Below are 25,273 nucleotides of genomic sequence, written 5' to 3' on the forward strand. Positions count from 1 at the left end.
CACACACACACACACATGCACAGATCCCTACAGTAAGTCCTTCACGTTATTCATTAGCCGTGCAGCTCTGGGAGTCTAGAACAGGACAAAGTGAAGAGTGAAGAAGGAGATTTTTGTTGGCAGCATCCCAACACAAAGTCAGCAACTGGAAAGAGTTTGTTCACAGTAGTTAAACCAGTTTATTCATCCACTTTATTTGGTAAAAGTCAAAAAGTAAGCGCATCCATGGTGCATCTGTGACCGGGACGTCAAGGGTCACAGATTGGTTAATCATTTTACATTTTGCCTTTGTCTCTTCTAAATGAGTTTAGCTAAACTTTGATCATCTGTCGGACTTCTTTTTCACCGAGGTCGTAACATTTTCAGGTTTGAGCAATTTCAGCAACGGTCCAGCGTCATCATAACTGAAGGAAATTATGGAGGAAACTTCAAAAGGCCAAACAAACAATCGCAGAACGACACAAAGGTTTTCATATGCATCATTTATTTCTCACTGACATTGTCGATGCACAAATACACATTTTGAAGCCCGGTGCCTCCTCTCTCTGACTGACATGCGGATGCACAACAAAAGCAAAGGTACACGGCAGCGTGTAGGGCAACGCCGACCAGCTGAATGTGTGCAAAAAAATCCCCCCCGCCTTAACATCATTGCGCTGAATAGAGGAGTGCTTTCATGCCAAGACAACATTAAAGAAAGAGGTGTTGCTGGGGATCACCAGGTCGCTTTCCAAAACATTTCTAACCCTACAAAGTGAATTGATGGCCAGTAACTGCAACATGAACACTTGTTGTCAATCCAAATGAAACCACTGTGTGGGCAGGGAGTTATTTCAGCCATAATACTTAATACTTTATAAGTATTTATGTTGTTGTTATATATGTGTGAACATAAAGCAGGACATTCTGTATGTAAACAGACAATTTGTTGAAATGTCATTACCACAGATTTGCAAAAAAACACTTAAAAAAAGAAATGGAGAGAATTTGAACCGAAGATAAACTGAACTTGATTTTATAAGTTGAAGATGCCTTTCGCTCTGACGGCTGTGTCCAGTCTGCAATGACACTTTCTTTATGTAGCAGCCATTAAGGGGATCCCAATGGTTGAGTGCCAAAAAAAGAAAAGAAACGTTTTGGTCACTATGTGTGGGGTTTACTGTAAAAACAAGCTGCCAACTAGGAAAAGGAAGATCTCTTAAGTCAGTCTCAAGCCCTGACGCCTCTCACTTGACATCAGGACTTCAAAGTCAATATGTGGCAAAAAATGGCAGCGAATGCGTGTTGTTGGATCAAAATTGTCATATTTATAATAACAATCAGCTTCACGTACTAAAAGAGACAAACGCTCAATGTACATTTTAAGTTCACTACAGATGGTTTTAGGTGGATATCCAAAGAACTATTTCTTAATTTCCTCACCACACTTTGGACATTACAGAGAAGTTTCTCTTGATCTGTTTCCCTTGGAGTGTCACTTGAATCAAGACTGACTTTCCAAATCCTTCCTCTAGGGAGGACGATCTGAAAACTTTGTTGTGCAATTTGTGTGACGAGCAAAGAAAAGAGAGTGTGCTGTAAATATTGAGGAAGTTTGGGACAGTTAAACTTCAAAGTTAAATGAATGTAAACAGTATCAGGTCAAGTGGGCAGCATTTACCGAAGCCCAACCATGTAGTTCGGATTCAATCAGGTGGAGAGATGGTTTTCAGGCAACACAGTTTCAGTTAAGGCTGTTTTTCTGCTCTACGGAGCTCTCAACATAATGTGGTTGCAATAACTGATACATTTGACTTTCAAACCAAGCTGAATGAAAGCTTTGGTTGAGAATGTTCTGTCATCTTGGAGTTCTGATTAATTTTGCTGCCTGTAAAAATGTAAAGAGAAAAAAGACATTGCTCACATAACGTAAGAGACACTTCTACTATAAGACTTCTTGCTATCACAGTTTAGAAGCTGAGGTACTTCATGAGGCTTCACTACGTTTTATTGACCAGTAATCTACAATCTCCTTTTTTTACCCTTCTGCCCTTGTTCCACAATCCAAAATGGCGCATTTGTGTGTCAAATCCCAATCTCTTACATCTGCCCTCTCTCCATGTAGTCTGAATTTAAAGTGTGTTTCCTCTCAGACCACTAACAATACTCAGCCATGCAGAATGTGGAGCGTTTTCAATAATTCCACTTTAGTATTCAAGAACGTTCCTAGGCATTGTGGGTTATTTCTGACACAGTGGGTAGATGTCCAAGCTGTGTTTGATAAGATCCTCATTAGCCGCACCGGTGGGACGTCAGCTGGCCTTTTGATCTGTTGGTCCAGACTGAAAAAAAATCTAGCTGATGGATTGGCATGACATTTGGTAGAGACATTTGTGGTCCACTGAGGCTGAATCGTGAAGACTTTGGTGATCCCCTGACTTTTACATATATCACCACCGGCAGGTCAAAACTTCCTCTGATCCAACACTTCCTGAGGATATACCTCTAAGGCTAACGACTGACTCAGCCTCAGTTGCACTCTGGGATTAATGATAATACAGCATGTTAACATCCTAACATTAGCATGCAGTGCGGCTGTGCAGAGGCTGACAAACTACAGCTTGAAGTCATGAACGTTATGCCAAATTTGCAACAAAGAACTGAGCCCGACAAGCTGTCTGTCAGATGTGCTGAAACGGTCGCTGTACATCGGATACTCCCTTTTGTTTACAACGTGACCTGTTCTCAAGTGTCACCCTCAGGCCACATTTTTTTTGCCCCACTAGTGGTAAAGATTGAACAGTAGCCAAGTAGTTCACCCAACAACTTTGCTTTCTGGTGTGTAAGCATCTCAATCTCACAGGGGCTGCTACCGTGGCTGCAGACAATTTTGTCTAGTTTATTTCAGGATGATGTCACTTCCTGACACCGAGGATGGTCATCTGTAGACACTCCTCCTTCAGAGCCACCAGTTCTGTCTTGAAGCTGCTTGTCTTGGCTCCATCAGCGTACACACAAGACTGCTTCTTTGTTGACAGCGGCGTATCCACAGTCACCGAACCAGCGTTGTGCATGTCGCCGTGCGATGGTGAGGAAGAGGAGCCCCTCTTGCAAGCTGCTGAAAGTAAAGCCGAGAGGGCTCGGCCAACGTCGTGCCGAGCCCCCTCGTTGACGAAACAGTACAAGATGGGATCGGCGACGCAGTTGAGGCTCGTCAGAGCCAACGATACATGGTACGCTGCAAACAAGTTCTCCTCTGAGCCACAGTCACATGGCTTCCTTATAAACATGACGCTCCGCACCAGGAGGAGGATGTGGTACGGTCCGAAGCAAAACAAAACGATCAGGATGAGACTTAGTGCCAGACGCTGAATTTTGGCCTTTTCCTCGCGCTCTGTCGAGACGTTGCAGCGCACCGCCACCAAGATCCCACGGTAGGCCACGAGCATGGCTGTCCAAGGAGCGAGGAAGCCCAGAAATGTCCTGTAGAGGTTCATCCCTGCCACCCAGTCCTGCATGGGGTACTTCTCAAAGCAGAAGGTGTGGTTGAAGCGATCCTGGAAGAGCTCATCGTGGAAGAGGGGCGCAGAGTTGGCCACGATCTCAATTATCCACACCATGGCGCTGACCAGGACAGCTGCAGGAACATCAGGAGAGAAAAATAAAGGAATGAGAAATACTCGACTTTGCAGTGATTTCCATTCCTGTAGCCTCTGTGAATAAGGCTTTACTGTGTTGAAAGAAAATAGGGTGTTCTTGAAAAGTCCGCAACTCTCAATCGATTGAGTGACTCCATATAGCTACCAACCTATGTAATCATTAATTTCAACAAACAGGCCTGAATACCCTCTGCTTTGGACACAAATGTTCTCCATGAGGATACATGACTTTATAAATACAGTACCCTGTATGTACTGAAGTTACTGACTTGTTTTATTGGAACTTAAGTTTCATTGTAGATTCCTCCATCAGAGTTGCTAATGACATTGCATGACTTTTCATCTCCAAGCATAATTAGTTTTACGTGAGTTAGTTTTAGGTTACATACATTATCAAAAGACCATCCTTAACAGAACATACCTGTTTTGATGCGTCGAACCTTGGCAAAGCGCAGAGGATATGCCACGGCCAGGTACCTGTCCAGTGATATACAGCAGAGGAAGGCGATGCTGACGTAGATATTGGTGTAGAAGATGAAGCCGAACAGCTTGCAGCTCTCCTGACCGTGGATCCAGTCATCGTGCTGCAGGAAGTAGTCGATCCACAGAGGAAGAGTGGTGATGTAGAGGAGGTCAGCCACTGACAGGTTGATCAGGTAGATGCCGAGCTCATTGCGTTGCCGTACCTGGTGGGAGGAATGTGATGAGTGCAAGGATGGAACGACGATGGAGAAAGGGTTTGGGAGGCAGGAGTGAGAGATGGGAGAGAGATGACAATTTAAATTTAAAGGATCAAATGGATCAAAATGATGGTGCAATGATAGAGAGGTATACGAGTGTTTTGTTCAGCTTCTGTGCTTTTATATAAAAGGTAAACAATCAGGGAAAATATAATGAGTGTTTGTGTGTTTTCTTTGTATGCAAACCTTTGAAAATGCCAATAAAATGCCAATAACATGTGTATTTCGTATCAGCTGCAAATCATTTGGTTTCCTGAATGTCAAGACTTGGAAGAAATGCAAAGTCTAAAAAATGAGGTCTGTATGTATTATTGTTGTTTAGTGGCTCATACAGATGAACATATTCCATGCCTTAAAAAAACCGACACGTGCACTCGGTAATAGACCACAACAAGTGCTTGTAAGTGAGAGGAAGGGAAACCATTTTTTCGGTAGCAGCAGATCAACTTGTCCACTGGACGGCTTCCATTAAGCTTTTCTAATTTGATTTGTCAGCACATGGATTGAAATTCACCAACTAGGAGAATGGTCTGTTTCACATGCAGTATTGATATTACAATTTTAATATTTTGACAAAACTGCCGTGGTAAATAAACAGTGCGCCAAGTATGTCCGTGTTTTGGATTTGGTTCAGGCGTTGTCATTCCCAACGCTGGTGGCTCTCAGCAACGCAGTTAATGCTACCGAGCGCCGAAGGCTGTTTGGGGAACTACACTAACCATAATGCACCTAGGCCAGAGCGCACCTGTGCTCCTGCGTGTTGTGCTGTGCTTGGGCCAGGGCTCGACCGGAATTCAGAAAGTTGGAGTTTGAAAGTTGGAGGAGTCGCCCTGATGCTGAGATGGAAGCCAAACAGAAAGTTGAAACTTTTACGAGCTAGTGAACTTGCTTGAATGAAAAGTCAATAACAATTCTGTCCGCTGCTGCCAAAGTAAACTGACCGTCTGTGGGAAACACTGCCAACGTTTTATGCTGTATGGGAAAACAAGCCCCAGTGCTCTGTTGACGTGTATGTGGCCAGTAATGTCAGACATGTTACTTGGAAAATGTGTTATTACACAGTGAAAATCATGTTACTTATTATTTTTATTTAAAGAAGTAATTAGCTACATAACACATTACACGACTCGCTTTCTTCTGTAATTTTCAGAAAACAGCACGTTGTTTAATGAGCAACCAGCCCACAGTTTCAAGATGGGTTAAATTCGCTTCACATGCTGGAAGAGAAGCAATCACTGTTCATAATGCCATGACATTTTGGCACAGCTTCTGACTTGACTTTAGTTTTTGGGGCATTAGGCATGGGCATGGGCATCTTGATGCATCATCGTGGCTTCATGTGAGTTTTGATGACAGGTAAAGGAATTTTGACGTGCGTCATGCACCGCTGGTTGCGTTTGCCCCTTATGTAAGCTCAGTCTTTTGCTTTTCAAGCTGTTTCAAATTCTTCTTTTGAACACAAACATTTTTGCATTTGAGCAGAACAAGTGAAGTATTATAACGATCAGTGCGCATAGCAAGAAATGCAGTATGTGGAGCGGTCACGGCTGGGTCATACAAACACAGGACTTTCACCCAGGAGACCACTGTTTGTGCACAACATTATGGAGGGAAGTCTGCTAAAGACGGTTATTATTTATTTATGCTAGTTACATTGGTACATTACGTTGTTACGTCATTATTTTAACACAAACTACGTTTTCTCTAAACTTAACCAAGTAGTTTTGTTGTCTAAACCTAACCAATCGTATCACAACGTCAACCAAGTGGCATTGTGCGTTTCATATTGAACCGTAAATATTTTTACACTTCTCAACGGGTGGGCTAGCTTGGCACTCGCCAGGTGCATTTCCTCCACTGCGTTGTGCAGCGACCGGCTCGAGTTCGGCTCGGAAAATGAAAGTGACTAAGCCCTCTGTTCCCGGCGCGACTGTAAACCGCGACTGTCTGTCGAATGGACTGTCCTCAGTGCATAAACAGCCTACCAAAGGTGAAAGTATTCTCAATGTGTGTGTGTGTGTGTGTCCTCCTCACCTGCATGTAGGCAGCCCACAGTGCCATGCAGTTCGTGGGCAGTCCCAGAACGATGACTATGATGTAGAGCGTTGGCTGGAAGAACTGGTCCACCTTACTGTCCACATCACAGAACGAGATGTTGCACATTGTCCTGTGTGGAACGCTTTGGGTGTATTTTTGTCTGTGTGTGTGTGCAGGTGTGTGATATGTGTTTAGCAACTCTCAGCTTTGACTGTCCCTCTGTAGTTTCACTTTATTCCAGCTCCAGCAGTTTGACAGTGACATGCCGACTCTGACGTCCTGCTCGGCTACCACGCGGCTGTCCGACATGGAGCAACAGAAGAAAACGGAGCTGTCATTTTCGGGGCATTTCATGGTTCTCCTTTTTTTTAAACCCAGGGTCCTTGGCGTGTCATAATCCTCCCTCGCGCTTCAAAGCCAGGTCCGGCATCCCTCAGCACGGAGGAGAAGAGGAGAAGAAAGTAGGGAGCGAGGGGTAGAATGTGGTGAAATGAAAGCTGCCTTATCGACGCTGTGCCAGGCCTCCTGCGCTTTAACAGGACCTCATCAATCTTTTAGAGATTAGAGGTCTGCCAGGGCTACTGTAATAAGGAGAGGCTGGACATCAATGTGTGTGTGTGTGTGTGTGTGTGTGTGTGTGTGTGTGTGTGTGTGTGTGTGCGTGTGTCCCAAGGTCCTGATGAAACACACAACCCCTCTGGGATGCTCGCTCTAAAACACAGGAATGGTTTTACAGAGCCATCCTGGAGCCGAGAGGCCGTCCGTTTACTCTGGTCTGTACATCTGCAAGAGAGAGAGACACACACAAAGAGTGAGAGGCTGCTAAATTATGATGCCTTATAATTAAACGCTAAAATAACAACACTTTATTGTGTACTTCTATGATAATTCTTAATAATTAAAAATAAAAGTTAAGAAAATAAATATGTTGTACAAGTGGGCGGGCTCAGGCCCCTTAGGCCCACCCACAATGCCGTGCCTGTGTCTTACTATTGTCTGACAGTATGATACCTCTGTATGAACTGGCCTCAGCTCCTTATCAAAGCTGAATTATTCAAACCCAACACCATTCCAACAAATGGAACTGTGTCTGTGCATCATGTTTTTACACATTTTGCTGACAGTTTTAGGGGCCTTTGGAAAGTGGAATTTAAAAGGCTTCCGTTAAAACTTTAACTAAGCACAATGCTGTTTGTGCATTAATTCACATTCTCCAGTGCTCATACTGCTCAGGAATGCAGAGGTAGAAATGTGTCAGACTCATTTCCTGTATTTATCTGCTGTGCATTTCATTTACGTACAGTATATATGCACTTCGGTTTCTTGCAAACAGAACTTAGACCTGCAGTCTGTAGGTGTTTGGTTTGGTTATTTGAAGTGAATGGAATCCCGCTTGCAGTGAAAACAAACCCCTCAAAACTGCCTGGAATGAACACACCCTCAACACATACGGTCGAACCCTTTTCTTCTCATGTATTGGCTTCTGCCTGGATGGAAGGATGTACAGTGGAAATGGAAGAAAGAGGCACAGACATGAAGACTTAATGCAACAGGTACAGTGAAGCAGCAGTCGTTCATCTGGGTGACATAAAGACATTCTAACATCTGGTATGATAACAGAATATGCTGACACGATGGACAAGCACTCGGGGACCTTGCATATAGAGTGCAAACAGAGAGACCGGGACATATGATCAACTTTATGTAAGCCTTCATATAAACATGACCTGAGTATGCATGTACGGTAGAGAGAGAGAGAGAGAGAGATAGAGAGAGAGAGAGAGAGAGAGAGAGAGAGAGCGCAGGATGGGAGCTCAGTTTCTGTTTCACTCCTCGACTTCTCACTTTCCACCCGGGCTCACCTCCTGTTTATACATCTTGGACCGCCTCGATATTTTTGAATATGGCCGACATGAGTACACATATGCTTTCAATCAAAGAGTTTATGTATTCTTCAGCTTCTTTTCATTCTGCTGCTCTTAGATCGATAGATTTCAGAAACTATGAAGGTTCTTTTCTGCCTGAGGAGCCAACGGGATGTTGCAGCTTTTACGTATTTCGGTAAAATAACTATTTATCGAAGTAAAGCGTAAATTGAATTAAGAAATATAAACATATCAACTCCCACCAGAGGCTGTTTTTTCCTTATCTTTCACCATACACACTAGTTCAGGGAATCAGAATTCCTCTTCATTGTAAAAATGACAATCTGATGTTGGCAATATGGTGAAGTTTCTCTCTGCACCTTATTATTCCTTGAGTACAAAGCTGACGAAGAGATCTGAGGACGGTGCATAACAATAGTTGGATCAGACTACCTTGATGGCTCAACCCTGCAGACATTGGTGTTGGGAAAAATTTGCCCTGCGTTTCCGCGGTCCATGATCAAGAGCTTTAAAAGAGACTGTGATTGTACTGGGAGGCTCCCACTATGAAGCAGGGTAACCCTTTTAAGAAAAAGGCAGGTACACTGAGGGAGTGTTCACTTCCTGGCTAGAATTCCCTGTATGAGTATCCCTCAGAGTTCAAACCTCAGTGTTAAACCCTTTAAAGACCTGTGCTTCAGCCTGTGATAGTGTGACACTGGTATGCAACAGCGACTTTGTGAAAGTGCTGATCCAGTCTTATAGACAAACGTGAGCAAACAAACACACACACACACACAAGAGCTAAGTACGGTTATTTATACAGTGACCTTGTCAAATATTGTTATTACGTCAAACGTTGGGGGAAACACCCCTGTTGATAAGCTGAATCCCGTCTGTGGCTGAACCCAATGTCATTTCTTTTTACATTCAAAGCTTCTACTCAGGTTTTTGAATGAAGCTTTGAATGTCTGTCCACCTATTTTAAGATGTCGTCACCTTTAAAAAAAAAAAAAAAAACTCAACACAAAGCCTTCAATTTGAATAAAGTGATTCATCAGCATAAATGGGCTAGTCTTCTTTTATTATGTCAACTTTTAAATGAATATAACTCGTCAGTGCGTGCCTCGATTAGACAGCAAGTTTTTTGACTCCAGTGAAAATGTTCTTTTCGAAACAACACCAACAAATATGGATTGAAGCAGAATATTTCATGAGATAAAAAAAAATGTTGTGAATTTTGTTTCTACCTTGTTTCAAAAAATGTTGACTTTTGGCCATAACAGCAACTTTTGGACTTAACGTTGCAATAACTCATTTGGATCACACACTTAGCTTCCACCACTAGAATCTAATTCTTCAAATAGTATAAAAGTATCCACTATCAAACCCTTTGTGATCAGTACAGACATCCACACTTTGCTAGTCTCTCTTTGTAAATGTGTGGATACTGAGGCCAGCACTCGGTGAAACACAGAGCAGACGATGTGAATGGTCACGGTGTGCTACTAAAGAACAAATATAGGGGGTGAATATAGTCCGATCTTTAACTGCAACTGTACAGAAATAGTGGGTTTACACAGAATAAATAGAAATGCATAACAATAAATAATAAAGGGAAAAACTAAAACTCAGTTAAAAATAAAAGTGTGTAAAATAGCTGGATGTCTTCATTCATTGGGAGCAGAACTGCAGTCACACAGCACTTATACGTTGCATCTTCATGAACGCACATGTTCAAATGTTAAATTAGGTACAGTACTTGAGTAAATGTACTCGGATAAATCTTTCCATCAATTTGATGATTTTAACCAGAGCAACTTATGAACATAAGAGACAAGTCACGTGTGAAGTAGTTAGGACAGAAAAACAAGATGTAGTATCTGTCCAGATATCACAGAGCTGAGATCACATCCGTCACTGCTGAGTGGCGCAGAGCGACCTCACTTCCTCATTAGATAAAACAGCGGGGCCACATGCCAGCGACAGAACAACTGTCAATCAACCTTATCGCTTCTTAAAGGCTGCTCAATGTGTGTGTGTGTGACGGGCATGGGTGTGAATCTGTGCTCACATTAAACTGTCAGTCAGTTCAGACTACAGTATGATTACCCTCTGTCCATCAGCTGCAGGGGGGGGGGGGTTGTTACCTATGCAAAATGACTAACACAGAGTGACATGGGGTTTGTTTCCCCAGCAAGTAGCAGACAGCACTTGTGTTATCTTCGTCCAGCCTTTCGCCAGAAATGTGGTTTGTTCTGTCAATTGCAGATGTTTATCACGCAAAAGTTTGCATGCGACTCTCTTGTTTGGTGTTTGGTATCTGTGGTGTCTGTGTAGACGTGGCCGACGATGTGCGTGCGTTCGTCCTCCTGGGAGGTTTCTTTATGCTGTCAGGTCAGTCAGCGGCAGCTCCTCAGCAATTACACACTCTTGCACTCAGCTTGTTTCTGACACAGTTGAACAGAGTCGTGGTGCTTAATCACAGTCACAGAGGACTGTTCTGGTACACACACACCTGCAGAGTGTGGTGACTGTACATGTTACATCTCTAATGTTTCATCCTCTCTAGCTGAAGTACCCTTCTGTAGTTCTGAGTGGCTTTGTATCGTCTTTGCTTTGATTTACCCATTTCGTGTTGCATTTTTAACAATGGGGCCAATCAGCTGGCTCGGTGCTGCTTTAAAACCTCTTAAGCTCGGGCCCTATTTGTAGGCCTCTGCTCGAAAATGGCATACCCATACTAAGGAGACCACAGTTCTGTAACTACAAGGTCTATTTTAATAATTGTTGATGCTATAATCAGATAACACTTTGAGATTGTTCAGATGGGTAAATATTGTGTATATGTTGCTGGTTAATATAGTGCATGAAGATATTACACAGCTCAAATTGAAAATAATCAGGTTTGCCTGAAAAAAAGCACTTTTATTGATATTAGGTTTTTGAAATAATGCAGCTGGCTGCCTAAAACTCTCCCAAATCATAGCACAACCGATCAGTAGTTGTCGAATAAAGGTTGGCTGGGATAAAGTGAAGAATAAGAGGCTTTAGTACAGAGAGGTAACGCGAGGTCATCATTTTCGAACCAGCTTTTTATATCACTCATATTATTCAATACATCCAAATACAGCCGTTAGAAATCATTTTGACAGCAAGGGTGCACTCAGAGCCTGTTTGTGGCTGTCATCCATAGGATTTTCTCAGTTCCTCTGTGTGTATGGTAGCTCAGCCTATCATCGGTCGATTTCAGTCAATGAGCCCGCCTTCGACGCGTCAGCGTCTCAGGAAGGTGGACGTCGAAGCGGGTGTTGATTGACAGAAGTTTCAGCGAGTAAAGTTGCAAGAAGTGCCGCGTCTCCCCGAGCGTAAATTTCCGTTCGTCATAGTTGCCAACAATGATTGTAGCTTTGAACTGGATACTTTTCGATGTTATTATCATCATTTTTCATAAAACGTGACCAAAAACCAGTGAAGGGCAGTGCCATGGTACCGTTGTCCACTCACAGCTTTCTACTGGTTTCACGGAGAGAAAAATCGAAGGTATTTATGCGTTCTGTGTCGAATGCTAATGCTAAGTGATATGCGGATTAGCCGCATAGCCGCTAGCTTCGTGATGCAATATTGATTTGCATTACACATAACGGCGAGTTTTGCCCAGGATTTCATGCTTTTATGCCACATTTTCTGGATGCTTATATTAGTCTATAGTTGTGTTTGGAGTGTGTAACAAGTGATTTATATGATAGTGTTGCCCATACGTTGCTGTTTAATCCGGTAAAACAAATATACAAATCCACAATATTACCGAAGAATAAGGCCATTTTCCGAACAATATTTTCAGGGGTGCTGAGCCCGAGAGCCCCCAAATTCGGGGGCGTCGTGCTTAAGAGGTTGTGTTGACTGTAATGTAACTTTCTCCAGTAACAGGTATTATTAGGTATGCTAATTTAGATTATTTTCTTTTTCTGATCGATAGCCGACCCATGTTAACCAATCGTTAACCGACAGGGTTAGTGTGCATGCAGGGGTTGAAGCCGGCCAGCTGCAAAGATGCACAAACAGGTTGAATCCATCATTTATTGCCAGCTGCAGTCTATGCGCAAAACAGGCAACTGAGTCTCCAGTTCACCCGTACGGGGGGGAATTAGTAACCACGCTGTTGCGTGCATTGCTGTGGACACGTTCGCCACTTTCCCAAATCTGTGTACAGTTTATTTGTTGGTGAATAAATGCCACAAGTCCTCAAGACCCAAGCAAAGGTCCATATTTTTTCTTGCACCTGCTAATTGAAGTGAACACCCTCAGTTGAAATTTGATTAATAAGTGCCAAGCACAAGGTGGTATATGCACACAGACTGTATGGGTGTCTCTATGCACACCTTCTACTGTATTTTGGTTTATGTGTGGTGATTATTATATAAACTCTTACCCATTAACATTACTGGTCTCATAGCTGGAAAAGAGACTATGATGCGCCCTAGTAAACAGACATCTTCTTCATAAAAAAGCTGAGTATCGAGTACGTTTCATAAAACTCAGGGTTCGGATCATATCACGGATCGGAGTCAGGGATCGGATCAGCACAAAAGAAAAGAGACAAATATAACTTTTAGAGATCCCCGATACCAACTGCAGATCATTGATGATCCATATTGGCAGATAAAGATTGTTTTATTTGTTATGTTTTGTTATAGCAACTGCTCTACTAGTCAGTGTAAACCATCCAGTCAAACTTTATTTCACACTGTGATGTCTAAACTGTGTAATTAATTCATGGTTCACATGCGTGCCGTGAGCGGATCACGGATCCACAACGGTCCGTGACATGATTATTATCTAGTTATAACCGACCGGTCTGTGTGTAGATGGTAGCAAAAGTAATATAGTAATAAAACAAGTAACATAACTAATTACTTTTGATACCAAGTAATCAGTAAACTAACATTGTTACGTTTTGAAAGGAATAATAAGAAAAAAACACAACAACAGTGAATGTTGGCATAAGAGGAGTGAAGCTGCTTGTGGCTTTTATTAATTTATAATAAGGCATTCATCATAACAGTGTGACTATATGTTCCTGCTTTACAGTAAGTCAACTGTTCAGTTGTGCTTCCTGTGTCTCAGATGACAGTGGACTTTCTACTTGGGAGTCATTTTAAGACATTTTACCACATACTGTAGCTCACTCTGTGACATATTGACTACTGTGCTTCAAGCAACGTTTCTGCTTTCTCGCCCTCGTTGCTTTTGGGGGAAATGAGGGGACTGTAGTTCTCTGGGGGAAAATACAAGAATTTGTTTGTGTTTAAGTACAGTTGTGCGGGGACATACTGTTACAGAAAGTTTGAGGCCACAGCTCACAGCTGGAAAAACGGTTCAAGAGCTCTATTAGTGATGAAGAATTAGGGATGTGTACGTGCATGCCTGCGTGCGTGTGTGCCTGCGTGCGACCATGCATGTGTACAATGGTGGCCTACATCAACCTGTTTTGTACCGTCCGGTGCAACACAGCAGCGCCTGATCTGATGCCAGAGATTAGGTCAAGGCAGCCATGTGGACGTCATGCTGGTTGTAAGCACATTCACACACACACACACACACACACACACACACACACACACACACACACACACACACACAGATGTTTTCTCTCTCATATACACTATCTGTACTCTACATATAGCATGCTACTGGGCTGAATCCCCAAACACACACAAACCAACATTTCTCACTGTCCTTCACTTGAAATGTACTTATCTCCCTTTCACTTCCCTGCTACACTCCCCCCATTGTTTACACATTTGGCTCTCATGGCAAGACCATGAGAGCCAAATGTAGGTAACATTAAGGTAACTTAACTCTTATTGTTGCATCTCGACTGAAGACCTTAACACACTGGGGACTTTTTTTTCATTTTTTCGTGTAATTAATATGCACGTCAATTTTTGTTTTTGTCATGAGTACTCTGGCACGGAACGCGAATGTTATGCATCAAAAGAAGCAACATTTTGTTTTACAGAACAAACCGAGATTATTCTGAGTTTTTGCACTGCGTATAAAAGCATCAACCAGAACCACTTCTTACATTCTTACCTTTCACAATAAAAGCCCTAGACACATACACTGTGTAACTGTTCACCAGAGGGAATCACTCAGAGCATTTTGCAAAAAGAAAACTCAATAAAATAGCTTCCAGCATCTTTGTCTAGTCAACATTATTCAACAGCTTTGGGTCAATCGGATCCCAGTAGTTGGTCCTCTGCCTGAGTAAATCTTTTCAAACCTTTACTTGAAAAAGTGTTGCAACTGTTGCAAATTTTACATTGCTGTCGGTATGAATAGTGTTGATGCTAAATATTCGTCTCGCATTTTGCTTTTTTGAGTGGTTTATTCGTCTCGCCCCCAGAAAGTCAATTCTTAAAGGCTGGGTTGCACCAGCAAGGATTCATTTAATCTAAGATTAGTTCTAATCAGAGTTTACCCAAACTAGGTTTAAAACGAGTAAATCCAGATCTGAAATTAAGCAGAGCTCAGCTCCACAACTAAAAACGAATCTTGGTTAACTAAATCCAAGTTTAAACCAATATTAAAGAGTTTAATCAATTTGATGCTTGCTTACCCAAATACAAAATAAAAAAATTAATTTGCGTGCTTTCAGGACCTATTCTATGAAACATATTTTAAAAAACAATTCTGCAGAGGAGCTCTAATTTCTCCTTCTTTGAGAAAAACTTGTTGGCAGAATTAATGGAGCAATATGGCCAAATAATACCAGATAAACAACGGACAACAGCTCAGTAAGGAAAACAAATACTGCCTGTTGGTCCATCAGTTTCCTTACTGAACCATTAAAGATGCTTCTTTTATACATCAGAGCAATATTACAGGTCAAAGCTGAGCTGTTAAAGTCAAAGTTATTGAATTTTGAAAGTTTGAGTTGAAGTCATGACTTCAACTACCGATTTGGAAAAAAGAAATCATGACAAGCCTTATCATGAATGAGTGAACGTTATAATGTTCAGTAACGTGTGAGATGTCATCCAGACTCCACACATAAAGCTCTCCCATTGACAGTGAACGAGTACACCTTAACCTTAACAACTCATTTAATTATTCTTAAAATATTATACGGGCGTTTAAAAAACTCTGGAGTTTTTTTTTGTTGGTTTATTTGTTGGTTTATTTTTCAATTTTGTGGTGTTGATTTTGTTTTGACAAAAAGACATGACAACATAACCTCTGGATCTTTTTAAATGAAATATTCAGATTTTATTTAATATGTACAAAGTAACTGATAGGCTACTGGCTTTGTTTAATGGTTTTGTTTTGTAAATCGTTCTGTGTCGGGGCAAAAACACTTCAGACTGTGGAGCCAGGAGGGAAGACGACACAAACAACAGCCTGACCCGCATCCAAAAAAACAGAAACACCAGGGTCAGTAATGAAGTCGTTTACCCTGTTAGGAAGAAATAAGGGTAGACTGTGTGTGTGTGAGTGTGTGTGTGTGTGTGTGTGTGTGTGTGTGAGTCTGTGTCTGTGTTGTACTTGTTTCTGTCCAAACCGAATTTCCGACCTTGAGAACGAAGACATTTTTGGAATGTGAGGTCCGGTCCTCACTTCTTTGTCGATGGTTGACAGTTTATTCCGGTTCCAACTAAGGTCTAAAGCTGCATCCACACAAATACATTTTCATTTTAAAACGATTTCCATCAACACAAGCTTTATAGCGTCGTTTTTCAGAAACAATCTCCGTCCATTCTAATGCGCCTGAAAACGCATATCACGTGACCATTCACGTACACTAGGCATGCGTGTGCCGGTGTAAACAGGAAGCAACTTTGTCTACTCTGCGGCTGGTTGCTTAGTTACAGAAAATACAACTAAGTATTGTACTTCCAATAAAATAATGTAGGAGTTCAGAAATGCCAGAGTAGTGTGAACGCTAGCATCACTGTAGCAAAAGTTATGCGTCTTAAAATGAAGATGTATTAATGTGGATGCTTCATATATATCATTCATTCTTTTTAGTGATATCGCCTTGTCCCAGATGTCAGTGGTTACGTTGTGGAGTATAACGTAAGAGGAATGATCGTCAGAACTAAGCAAATAAGATCTGTTTTTACGTGAACTGGAATTATTCTTTCAGATTTGGTTTTAGCGGTTAAAGTAAACATTTAGGTTAAAGTCAAGCTAGGGTCAGGGGAACGGGAAATTATCAAAGAGGGTCCTCAAAGGTTTTTCGCTGTACCAACCTGTGTGAGCACATGCGTCTTCATGTTTTGTCAGTAACCTCGTGGCTATTTGCCAAACATTCCTGTTGACAGTCAAAGAGCGGGAGCAGGAAGACGGTAATACAACACTATCTAATACGTCAACACACACCTCTTACAACTTGGTCACTCCCAGGACACACACACACACACACACACAGTCCCATATTTAGTACTGTACAGTAGGCACTATAGTCACAGGGAAGTTTAAATGCTTGTTACACTTATTAAAAGGCAAACGTTTCCCCATTACAAGTGCTGCCATCATTAATGACCATGAACAGTGAAATTCAGCAGATCATTTATGTTTGAAAGCTGGTGGCCTAGTGACCAAATCTCATTAACAGCATCAGCAACATCTGAGGGTTGAACCCCCCCCCCCTCCCAAGGGCACAAGCCACAGTGGAAACAATTCCTTTACTGCATTTTTGGGTGCCAAGCCCCAAGTCACATGGGGTCACAGGGGAGTTTTGGTAACCTGTTAGGTGCCAGGTTAAGAGTTTTGGCAGTGAAAAAAGAGAAAACAAATCGCATTCCTGTCACTGCAACTTTACTGAACATGTTGGACGAGTCTGTCTTGATCTGATGTGAACAGGTGTGATAAAACTCTTCTCAATCAAGTCTCTGTTGACCTTTTTCAAAGTCCCTATTGCCGTCTCTGAAACGCAGTAAGACAAGAATGTGAGTCACTATGGATCTTTGTCGACCATCTCTGGGTCGGCCCACCCATGTTTCTGACCTCAGCTTCCCGACATTTACATCCCTTTTTGATACTTTTCATTAGGGGTCTTCTAGCGTGTGCTGAGGTTCGTTAAAGCCCTTTTTTTCCATCCACATATGCTGGCTTGGCTTGAAGAACACCAGTCAGTCTGAGTTCATCCTCTGTGATTCTGATTGGTTTGTACTCAATTGAGACGACCCAAAATGCTTTTGTATGACTTTGTCCTGAATGAGGGTGGGTCCCGTCAGACCTTTCTCCAGCACTGACACTGTTCAAACTTAGTGTGGATTGAGACGACGATCGATGTCATCGGTAACAGCTGAGATGAATGACCTTTAACCCTCTGAACCCCAAGCAGTTTCGGAGTGTTTTTCGCTCCTGTCACATTCTTTTCTCTGTGGCCCTGATTTTCACTGCAATATATAAGTTTTGATGAAATATCACAATTTTAAGCTAAGTTTCGGTTGCTTTTTGTGACGAAAGCGTTTGTCACACAAGATGTGTTTAAGGACCATCAGAATTATTTTTTACAACTTGTGGCTATGATAAACTGTGTAGTTTTGGCTTTTCCATCCCCCCAGCGGGTTTTGTGGGTTAATTCAGTCAGCACCAAATGAAGCTGCTTTAAACTAGTCTAGGGACTTCTTTAAAATTAATTAGTTTTTCCTGCTTTCCCAGTTCATCAGATTTACACCAACTTGTAAAAACAAACATTGTGCCCCAGAGACCCAGACGCTTCTACATTCCCACCGCAGTTTTCCGTTCAACATTGTTGGCGGCGCATGTAAATGCGGAAGCTGCCCTGAATTTTGCGAATTAAATTTGCCGTCTTTATTATTGGATCCCTTACGGCATGTGACAGAATACGCTCTTTAACATCGCAGAAGGAAGCGTGGGGATTAGATAAAGTGTGGCGGACCTCGAGACGAAACATACAAATGCCGTCCATTTTCTGTTTGAAAACAATCTCCATCAGTTCTGGTTACTCAAAGGGTTCTCCTGTGTATGTTGATCGTCATCACATGTCAAACATGAACCTTCCAATGTACGCAGAAGCAAACTGAATGGAAATCTGAGTGAGTGGGAAAAAAATCTTCCTTGCTGTTTGTTTTGCACATGGAAGTAATACAAATATGCTTCACACAGTTCAATCAATATTATGTCTATTCAAATAATTTAGTGCTACGCTGTATATACCCAGTTGGGCCGGTTGCTTTCCTCACAGGAACCTCTTCAAAGTGTTCTGCCAGGATTGAAGTACTCCTTAGAGGGCAGGAAAAAACAATACGGTTATTGAAAATGTCTTTTTCGTGATAGTTGTTAATTCTCAGCGAGGAGGGTGATTTCACCAACACCTCAGGGGACTCACACTGGCAATCATCTGGTCACAAGTATGCTTCCCTTAGGAACAAGCTGCTGAGACTCATGTTTTTTTGAATAAACAGATAAAAGAATCAGATCTGCTGGAGAAATATTTGAAGGTCCCCGGGGAACGTATTTAAATGAGTAGAAGGTTCTTTACAGGAACACAGACCCCAGGGTGAAGGTGGTCCCAAAGCATCATTATTTCCATCCTACCCAGAAACCTTCCGTCATAATGATGGCGCTGCTGACTAAAACCTCAAAGAAGTCAAAGCAATTACCAGCGTACAGGTCTCCGTCTTTACACGAAACAGACATAAAGGAGGTAGCGAGCCTTCTCTGTCATGGTGAAACATGTATTTGTAATACCAGACCGAGAGCTGCAGTTTGTCATCTTTATCTGGCTGTGTGTCATCTCTTTTTTATGCATCCGTGGGTGCACGTTTCACATCTGGGTCACAACTCGCATCCGAACCATAAAATTGGCATATTTAGTGCTGAAAGCAACAATAAATATAGTCCGGTCCACTCTCACCCTCGTCTATCATGTCAGTCCATGATCTCATAGAAGGGAACTAAAAGAAAAGTGAGTGTCTTAACATTTTAAAACTAATCATGTCTGCTTAAATTATCACTGCTCTTAGTGTACATGTGTGTGTGTGTGTGAATGGGTGGCAAATTGTAATGTGCTCTGTATAAAAGGGTTCTATAAATGCAGACATTATGGTTCCCTTTTGTGCAAGTCAATTTTTGTACACTCAAATTGTGTACAGCCAAAATGTAACTATAAGCAGTGAAGTTGGCAATGTTGAAAAAAAAGATACCCTTTTTTTGCATCTTCCAATAGCCAATAACCTCCAGCCCTTGTTAGTGCAAACTCTCTCTGCCTGAACAAACTGAAACAAACCCGATCCCTCACTGGCTTCCCACTCACCTACACTTTCAATTGAGTATAGATGGGTAGAAGCTAACCACCTAATCTCTGCCATGGTGCATCTGTGTACAAAATGTATTCTACTGTACAAAACAATGTGTTCTCCTGTTTCTGCATCCATCAAAGGCACATGTTCACCACCCACGTCTCTAGTTTATCTGATGGTAAAACCAGTGTTCGGTTCTGACCATTTTTTGACCAGAAAACCTTAATAATAGTAATATTAAATTAAGCTTACAGGAGATAATGTGTTGCTCTGTTCCTCGTGTTCCATAGAGATGATTGCAGAACAACAGGGACATATAGGCTGACGGGGGGTGGATGTGGATGTTAGCCTCAGCATCCAGCCGCTGACACCTACAGAAGGAGGCATCTGCCTGTTGTGTTGCATAGTGCATCTGAAGTAACTCCCTGTCTACACTAGAGGCGTTTACGGCCACGAATCCCATACGACGACAAAGCCTGTGTGACTGCAGCTGAACACATGTAATAACGCACCTGAGTGCTGTTGTGTTGTTTTTGTCTTCACAGGCCGCTGAGATGAGGAGTTGGCCCCGTCCCCTATCTGATATGATATTTGCAATGGGATATCTTTCCGACTGCGACAGTCTGGCCAATGAAATTTGAGCAGTCTGTCACCAGTAACTCCTGAATGATCTCAATTAAATAAGGAATGACTGATGCTGACATCTTATCTTGCTTACACTTTATGTTACGTATGCTTTCTCTATCTATCTTCCTTTCCGTTACACTTTTTTACTTAAGTATTTTACTCAGATTACATACGTATTTCAAACCCAACAATTATGTTTTTTCAAACCTAAGTAAATTTGCTATCTAAACTTAAATGCGACCATTACCGTGGTTTTGTCGCCTTAATATTACCTTGACTGTTTCATGTTATGGACATGATGTTAAATGACACGCCAAAAGCCGTTTCACAACATAAACCCCTTAGCGTTGAATGACATGCCAAGAGCTTTCAATGCATATGCTATTTATACACCTTCCCATGAGGCCACGATGATCAGCACCACGTTTATGTTGTATCTCTCTCTGTGATAGAGGGGAAAAAAAGCAGCTTCGGCTGAAAAAAGCCCATCCTCTGTGCATCGTCTTTGAAACAAGGCACAAGCTCTTCCACATCAAACAGGTCCTCCATCAGGTAGATCTGTTCTGTTAACCTAGTGGTTGTATATTCATCCATTACTTCTACACAGTCAGTTCCATAATGGAACCCCCCTTAAAGTCCCACACTAGTTTGTCATGAGATCTGTGCAACAACTGCAGAGCAGAAAACAAACAGTACACAGTTGCTTTAGTTTATAGCGATTTTTTTGCACCAGTCAAATCAATGATGGTGCACGGAAATCACTGCTCTGGTCCCTCATTCTTTGTCACTATTGTTCTTTTCACTTTTACTCACAGCCTTTATGGAAAAGAAAACATCAGTTTAACAGCTTTAAAACAGACTCTCCCATGTGGCCACGTCCAATACAGCAGTAAAGATAAGAGATTAGGTTGAATTAGATACAGTTAACATAACAACGTACGGAAGTTGCATTGAGTTACATTATGAAACGTTCAAGCTCTATTCAGTAAAAAGGAGTATTGGTCACAGGTAATTTAAAAATGATGTGTTTAAATGTAAAGAAAGATGTCGTTTTTGGTGAGAAACTTGAGGCGGATCATCAGGGATTAATAATACATTTGCAGTATGCAAAAGGTAATAAAGGACTGTATGCGGGACTGCATGGGATTTATTGTATTGTTGTTGTATTTTACTGTGCTATCCAATTGGGTATCGAGTATTTCACTGGTATTGGTATTGACTTCAACATTTCTTATAACGTGACATTCTTAGCTAATTGTATACACTCAATTGCCAGTTTACCGGATCCTCCAAGCTAAACGTAATGCAGTTTAATAAATCCATAAATCCTACTGTCATGAATGTTACTGTGTTCACCTTTTGTTGAAACTGTTTCAGAGAGATGTTTATTTTATTATTTTTATGGTCATTACGGAGACTGCAGTTTGTGGTGTTGTTGAACTGTTTTGTGTTATACAGAGAGGTGTTTCTAATATTTTGTCAAACCATTTACATAATTTAGGACACTTTTCTACCAAGCGGCATGCTGCAGGATTTCACTCATCTTCTCCTTTCACTAAAACTGCAAAAATTGAGTTGGTCGCTCCCACTTAACTGACGTTTCAGGTTTTTATTCGTGTCAAGTTTCAGGAAATTTGAGACGATCTAATGTGAAACTGTCGGGTTGCCAACAGCGTCAGAGACGACATTTGGGCTGCGTCTCCTGTCCTCATGGCTCCGAGTTTGAGTCGGGCGTCCCAGAGGGCCCCGACTGTCATAATGACTTGTAAACAGGAGGGAGGGTGGCTCGGTGTCAGCTCCCATAAGTGTGGTGGGAAAAGCCCCGGCATCATCCTGTCGAACCCCGCAACAATAAACACAGCAGGAGGAGAGGGGAGGTTTGTTGGGAGAACGTTGACTTATCATCTCCATGACAGAAAGTGCAGACACAGTGACTGGGTCAGCCTGAACTTGGCATTCACGCTGTGTTTGTGTGTACTGTGCACTCTTGTACCTCTATCTTTCAAGCTCAATTTTGAATTTAAGACCGTCAGAGAGTATTTGGTGAAGTAGGAACTAATGTCATAGGTTGAGTTACACCTCAGTCAGCTGAGCAACTGTTCGTTCATGCACACAGAAGCCTCCAGATGGCTGATGCTTGTGGCTTGTTATTTTTTAACTCCTACGGTGCTCGTGGGAGTCTGCTCTGCTTTAACAGTTCCTACTGTAATTCCCCCTAGAACTATTACAGCAAAAAACAACAACAACTTAACGCATCAATAAACACTAACAGCTTCGCTCTTGTAAAGATGCTTCTCCCAAACACCTTACAATCACATCATCTAAATGTGGCGAAGGTTGTCTTATAACTCGCGTGGCTTGCGCCTGGGACAGAACGCTGGGGACAGAGCGAGACGCATTGTTATTGACACGCTCATGGAGAGCGCTGATATCTTGTGTATACAAGAGACTTTTTTAGCCAAACAAGACCTGGATAAACTTAACTCTGTCAATAATGATTTTCATGGGGCAGGGGAATCCACAACAGATCTTAGCAAGGGAATAGTGCGTGGCAGAATACCTGGGGGGGTCGCTATTCTGTGGCATAAAAAATATGATCCACTGATCAGTGTGATTAGACTAGAGGTGGACTGGTGCATAGCAATTAAAGTTGTACATAATAAGAATGTTTTTGTAATTTTAAATGTTTACACTCCTTATGAAAGTACTCAAAACGAGGATGAATACCTTCATAGGCTTGCTTTTATAAGTTCTTTTATCAAAGAGAGTGCATGTACAAGCATATTTGTTGTGGGGGATATGAACGCTGATATTTCAGATAATAACTCCCTGTTTGGTCAACACCTCATGCAATTTTGCCAAGATAGCAAGTTGGTTCTTTCCAGCAAAGTTATGTTGCCAGTAAATAGCTACACATACACCAGTGAAGCATGGCATACAACCTCTTGGCTGGATCACTGTATATACAGCTGATGCTCATGACTGTCTCGAGGATGTTGCAATCCTGTATGAGCTGGCTACAACAGATCACATACCTGTCTCTATGACATTAAATGTTGAGAGTCTACCTGAATTGACCAGTAATGATAACCATGAACAAAACTTTAAAGTAGATTGGTCAAAGCTCACAGAAGATGATTTCTTGCATTACAACTCACAAACTGATAAGAGCCTAAGTAATATTGAATTACCACTTGATGCAATTCTGTGTGGCAGCATTAACTGTAAAAACCAAAACCACAATAGTGATCTATGCATAATGTATGATAAAATTGTCAATTGTCTAAATAATGTTAGTGAATCATTCTGCAAAAAAAGGGCTAAACAACATAATCTTAGGCCAGGATGGAATGAATATGTGTCTGAACTCCATCTAGAGGCTAAAGAAGCTTTTAAAAACTGGGTTTTATCAGGAAAAGCAAGACATGGTCCAGAGTGTGAACACAAGAAACACACAAATGCTAGATTTAAATATGCTGTGCGCTTTATTAAAAGAAATGAACAGGCCATTAGGGCAAACTCCATGGCCAAAAAGCTTCAGCAGAATAATGTCTCTGATTTCTGGAAAGAAGTTAAGGTTGCCAATAACACTAAGATGCCCTTGCCATCCAACATTGATGGGGCTACTGGTTCGGACAGTATTGCAGATCTGTGGAGTAAACATTATGGGGATATTTTCAACAGTGTGAAGAGTGATCATTTTAATATTGGTGATGTTCCTAATGATGCTGGTGTGTGTGTTAGACCTGATGAAGTGCTGTATGCCATTGAGCAATTGGCAGTGAACAAAGCATGTGGCCTTGACCAAATAACAGCAGAACATCTGAAGCATGCTAGCCATAGAATTTCAGTTTTACTTGCAATGTGTTTTTCTGGATTGTTACTGCATGGCGTACTTCCTGACTCTATGCTGACTGTTTTGTTAGTGCCAGTAATCAAAGATAAAACCGGTAAAATATCCAGCATTGAAAATTACCGACCAATTGCTCTGGCTAGTGTACTCTCTAAAGTATTAGAACGAATTCTCTTAGATAGGCTTCAAGAATACATAATAACCACTGACAATCAATTTGGTTTTAAAAGTAAACATAGCACAGACTTATGTATATACGCACTGAAGGAAGTTGTTAGTAAGTACAGGAGACATAACTCTACAATATTTATGTGTTTCCTGGATGCATCTAAAGCTTTTGATCGAATTAATCATGGTAAATTGTTTATCAAACTACAAGAGCGAGGGGTCCCTCCATACTTGACTAGGATTTTGCACTTTTGGTATTCACATCAAACCATGCGAGCTAGATGGGGTAAGAGTGTATCTGCACCCTTCCTAGTGACCAATGGCGTCAGACAAGGTGGAATACTGTCACCTGCTCTTTTTAATCTATATATGGATGATCTTTCGAAAAAACTAAAAGAGTGTAAGACAGGATGTATGGTGGGGGAAAGTCTTGTTAATCATCTGATGTACGCTGATGACTTAGTGGTCCTGTCTCCTTATAGCGCTGGTTTACAGCAATTGCTCAGAGTCTGCTCACGGTATGGCGTGCAGTATGACATCAAATTCAACTCTAAAAAGAGTGTTATCATGATTGCTAAAACCAAGGAGGATCAGAAGCTACATTTTCCCTCATTTTTTATGGGAGGTCAAGAGCTAAATGTGGTGCACAAAATGAAATATTTGGGTCACATCATCAGGAATGACCTAAGTGATGATGACGATGTGCAGCGGCAGTGTTGCAAATTGTATACTCAAGCTAATATGCTGGCACGTAAATTTCATATGTGTACAGATGATGTTAAAACAGCTCTCTTCAGAGCCTATTGTACTCCACTGTATACAGCCCACCTGTGGTGCAGCTGTAGTAAAGCCAAAATGAAAAAGATTCAGGTGGCATTTAATGATGCTTTTAGAATCTTGCTCAAGCTTCCAATATGGACAAGTGCAAGTCATATGTTTGTGAGTCGTAATGTTCCCACCTTCCATGCTGTGTTGAGGAATTTTATTTACAAATTTAAATGTCGGTTAAATGACTCAGAAAATGTTATTATAAAAGCCTTAACTGATCCAACACAAAGTGACACAAGAT

General features: G+C 41.6%; 1 protein-coding gene across 2 annotated transcripts in view; it reads right to left on the reverse strand.

The window, feature by feature from the left end:
• Positions 1 to 518: 518 nt before the first annotated feature.
• gpr4 (G protein-coupled receptor 4) overlaps positions 519 to 25,273 on the reverse strand; it is a 46,320-nt gene continuing 21,565 nt past the window's right edge. For both annotated transcript variants that reach the window (XM_031863503.1, XM_031863504.1), the window contains exons 2-4: positions 6,413 to 7,198; positions 4,060 to 4,324; positions 519 to 3,616 (exon numbers count right to left, since the gene is read on the reverse strand). In XM_031863503.1, the coding sequence (XP_031719363.1) occupies positions 2,895 to 3,616; positions 4,060 to 4,324; positions 6,413 to 6,541 (1,116 nt within the window). In that variant the 5' untranslated portion in view covers positions 6,542 to 7,198 and the 3' untranslated portion in view covers positions 519 to 2,894. The remainder of the gene's footprint in view (positions 3,617 to 4,059; positions 4,325 to 6,412; positions 7,199 to 25,273) is intronic.

This window comes from Anarrhichthys ocellatus, unplaced genomic scaffold (genome assembly GCF_004355925.1).
Source record: "Anarrhichthys ocellatus isolate YVR2014 unplaced genomic scaffold, GSC_Weel_1.0 scaffold29, whole genome shotgun sequence".
Lineage (NCBI taxonomy): Eukaryota > Metazoa > Chordata > Actinopteri > Perciformes > Anarhichadidae > Anarrhichthys > Anarrhichthys ocellatus.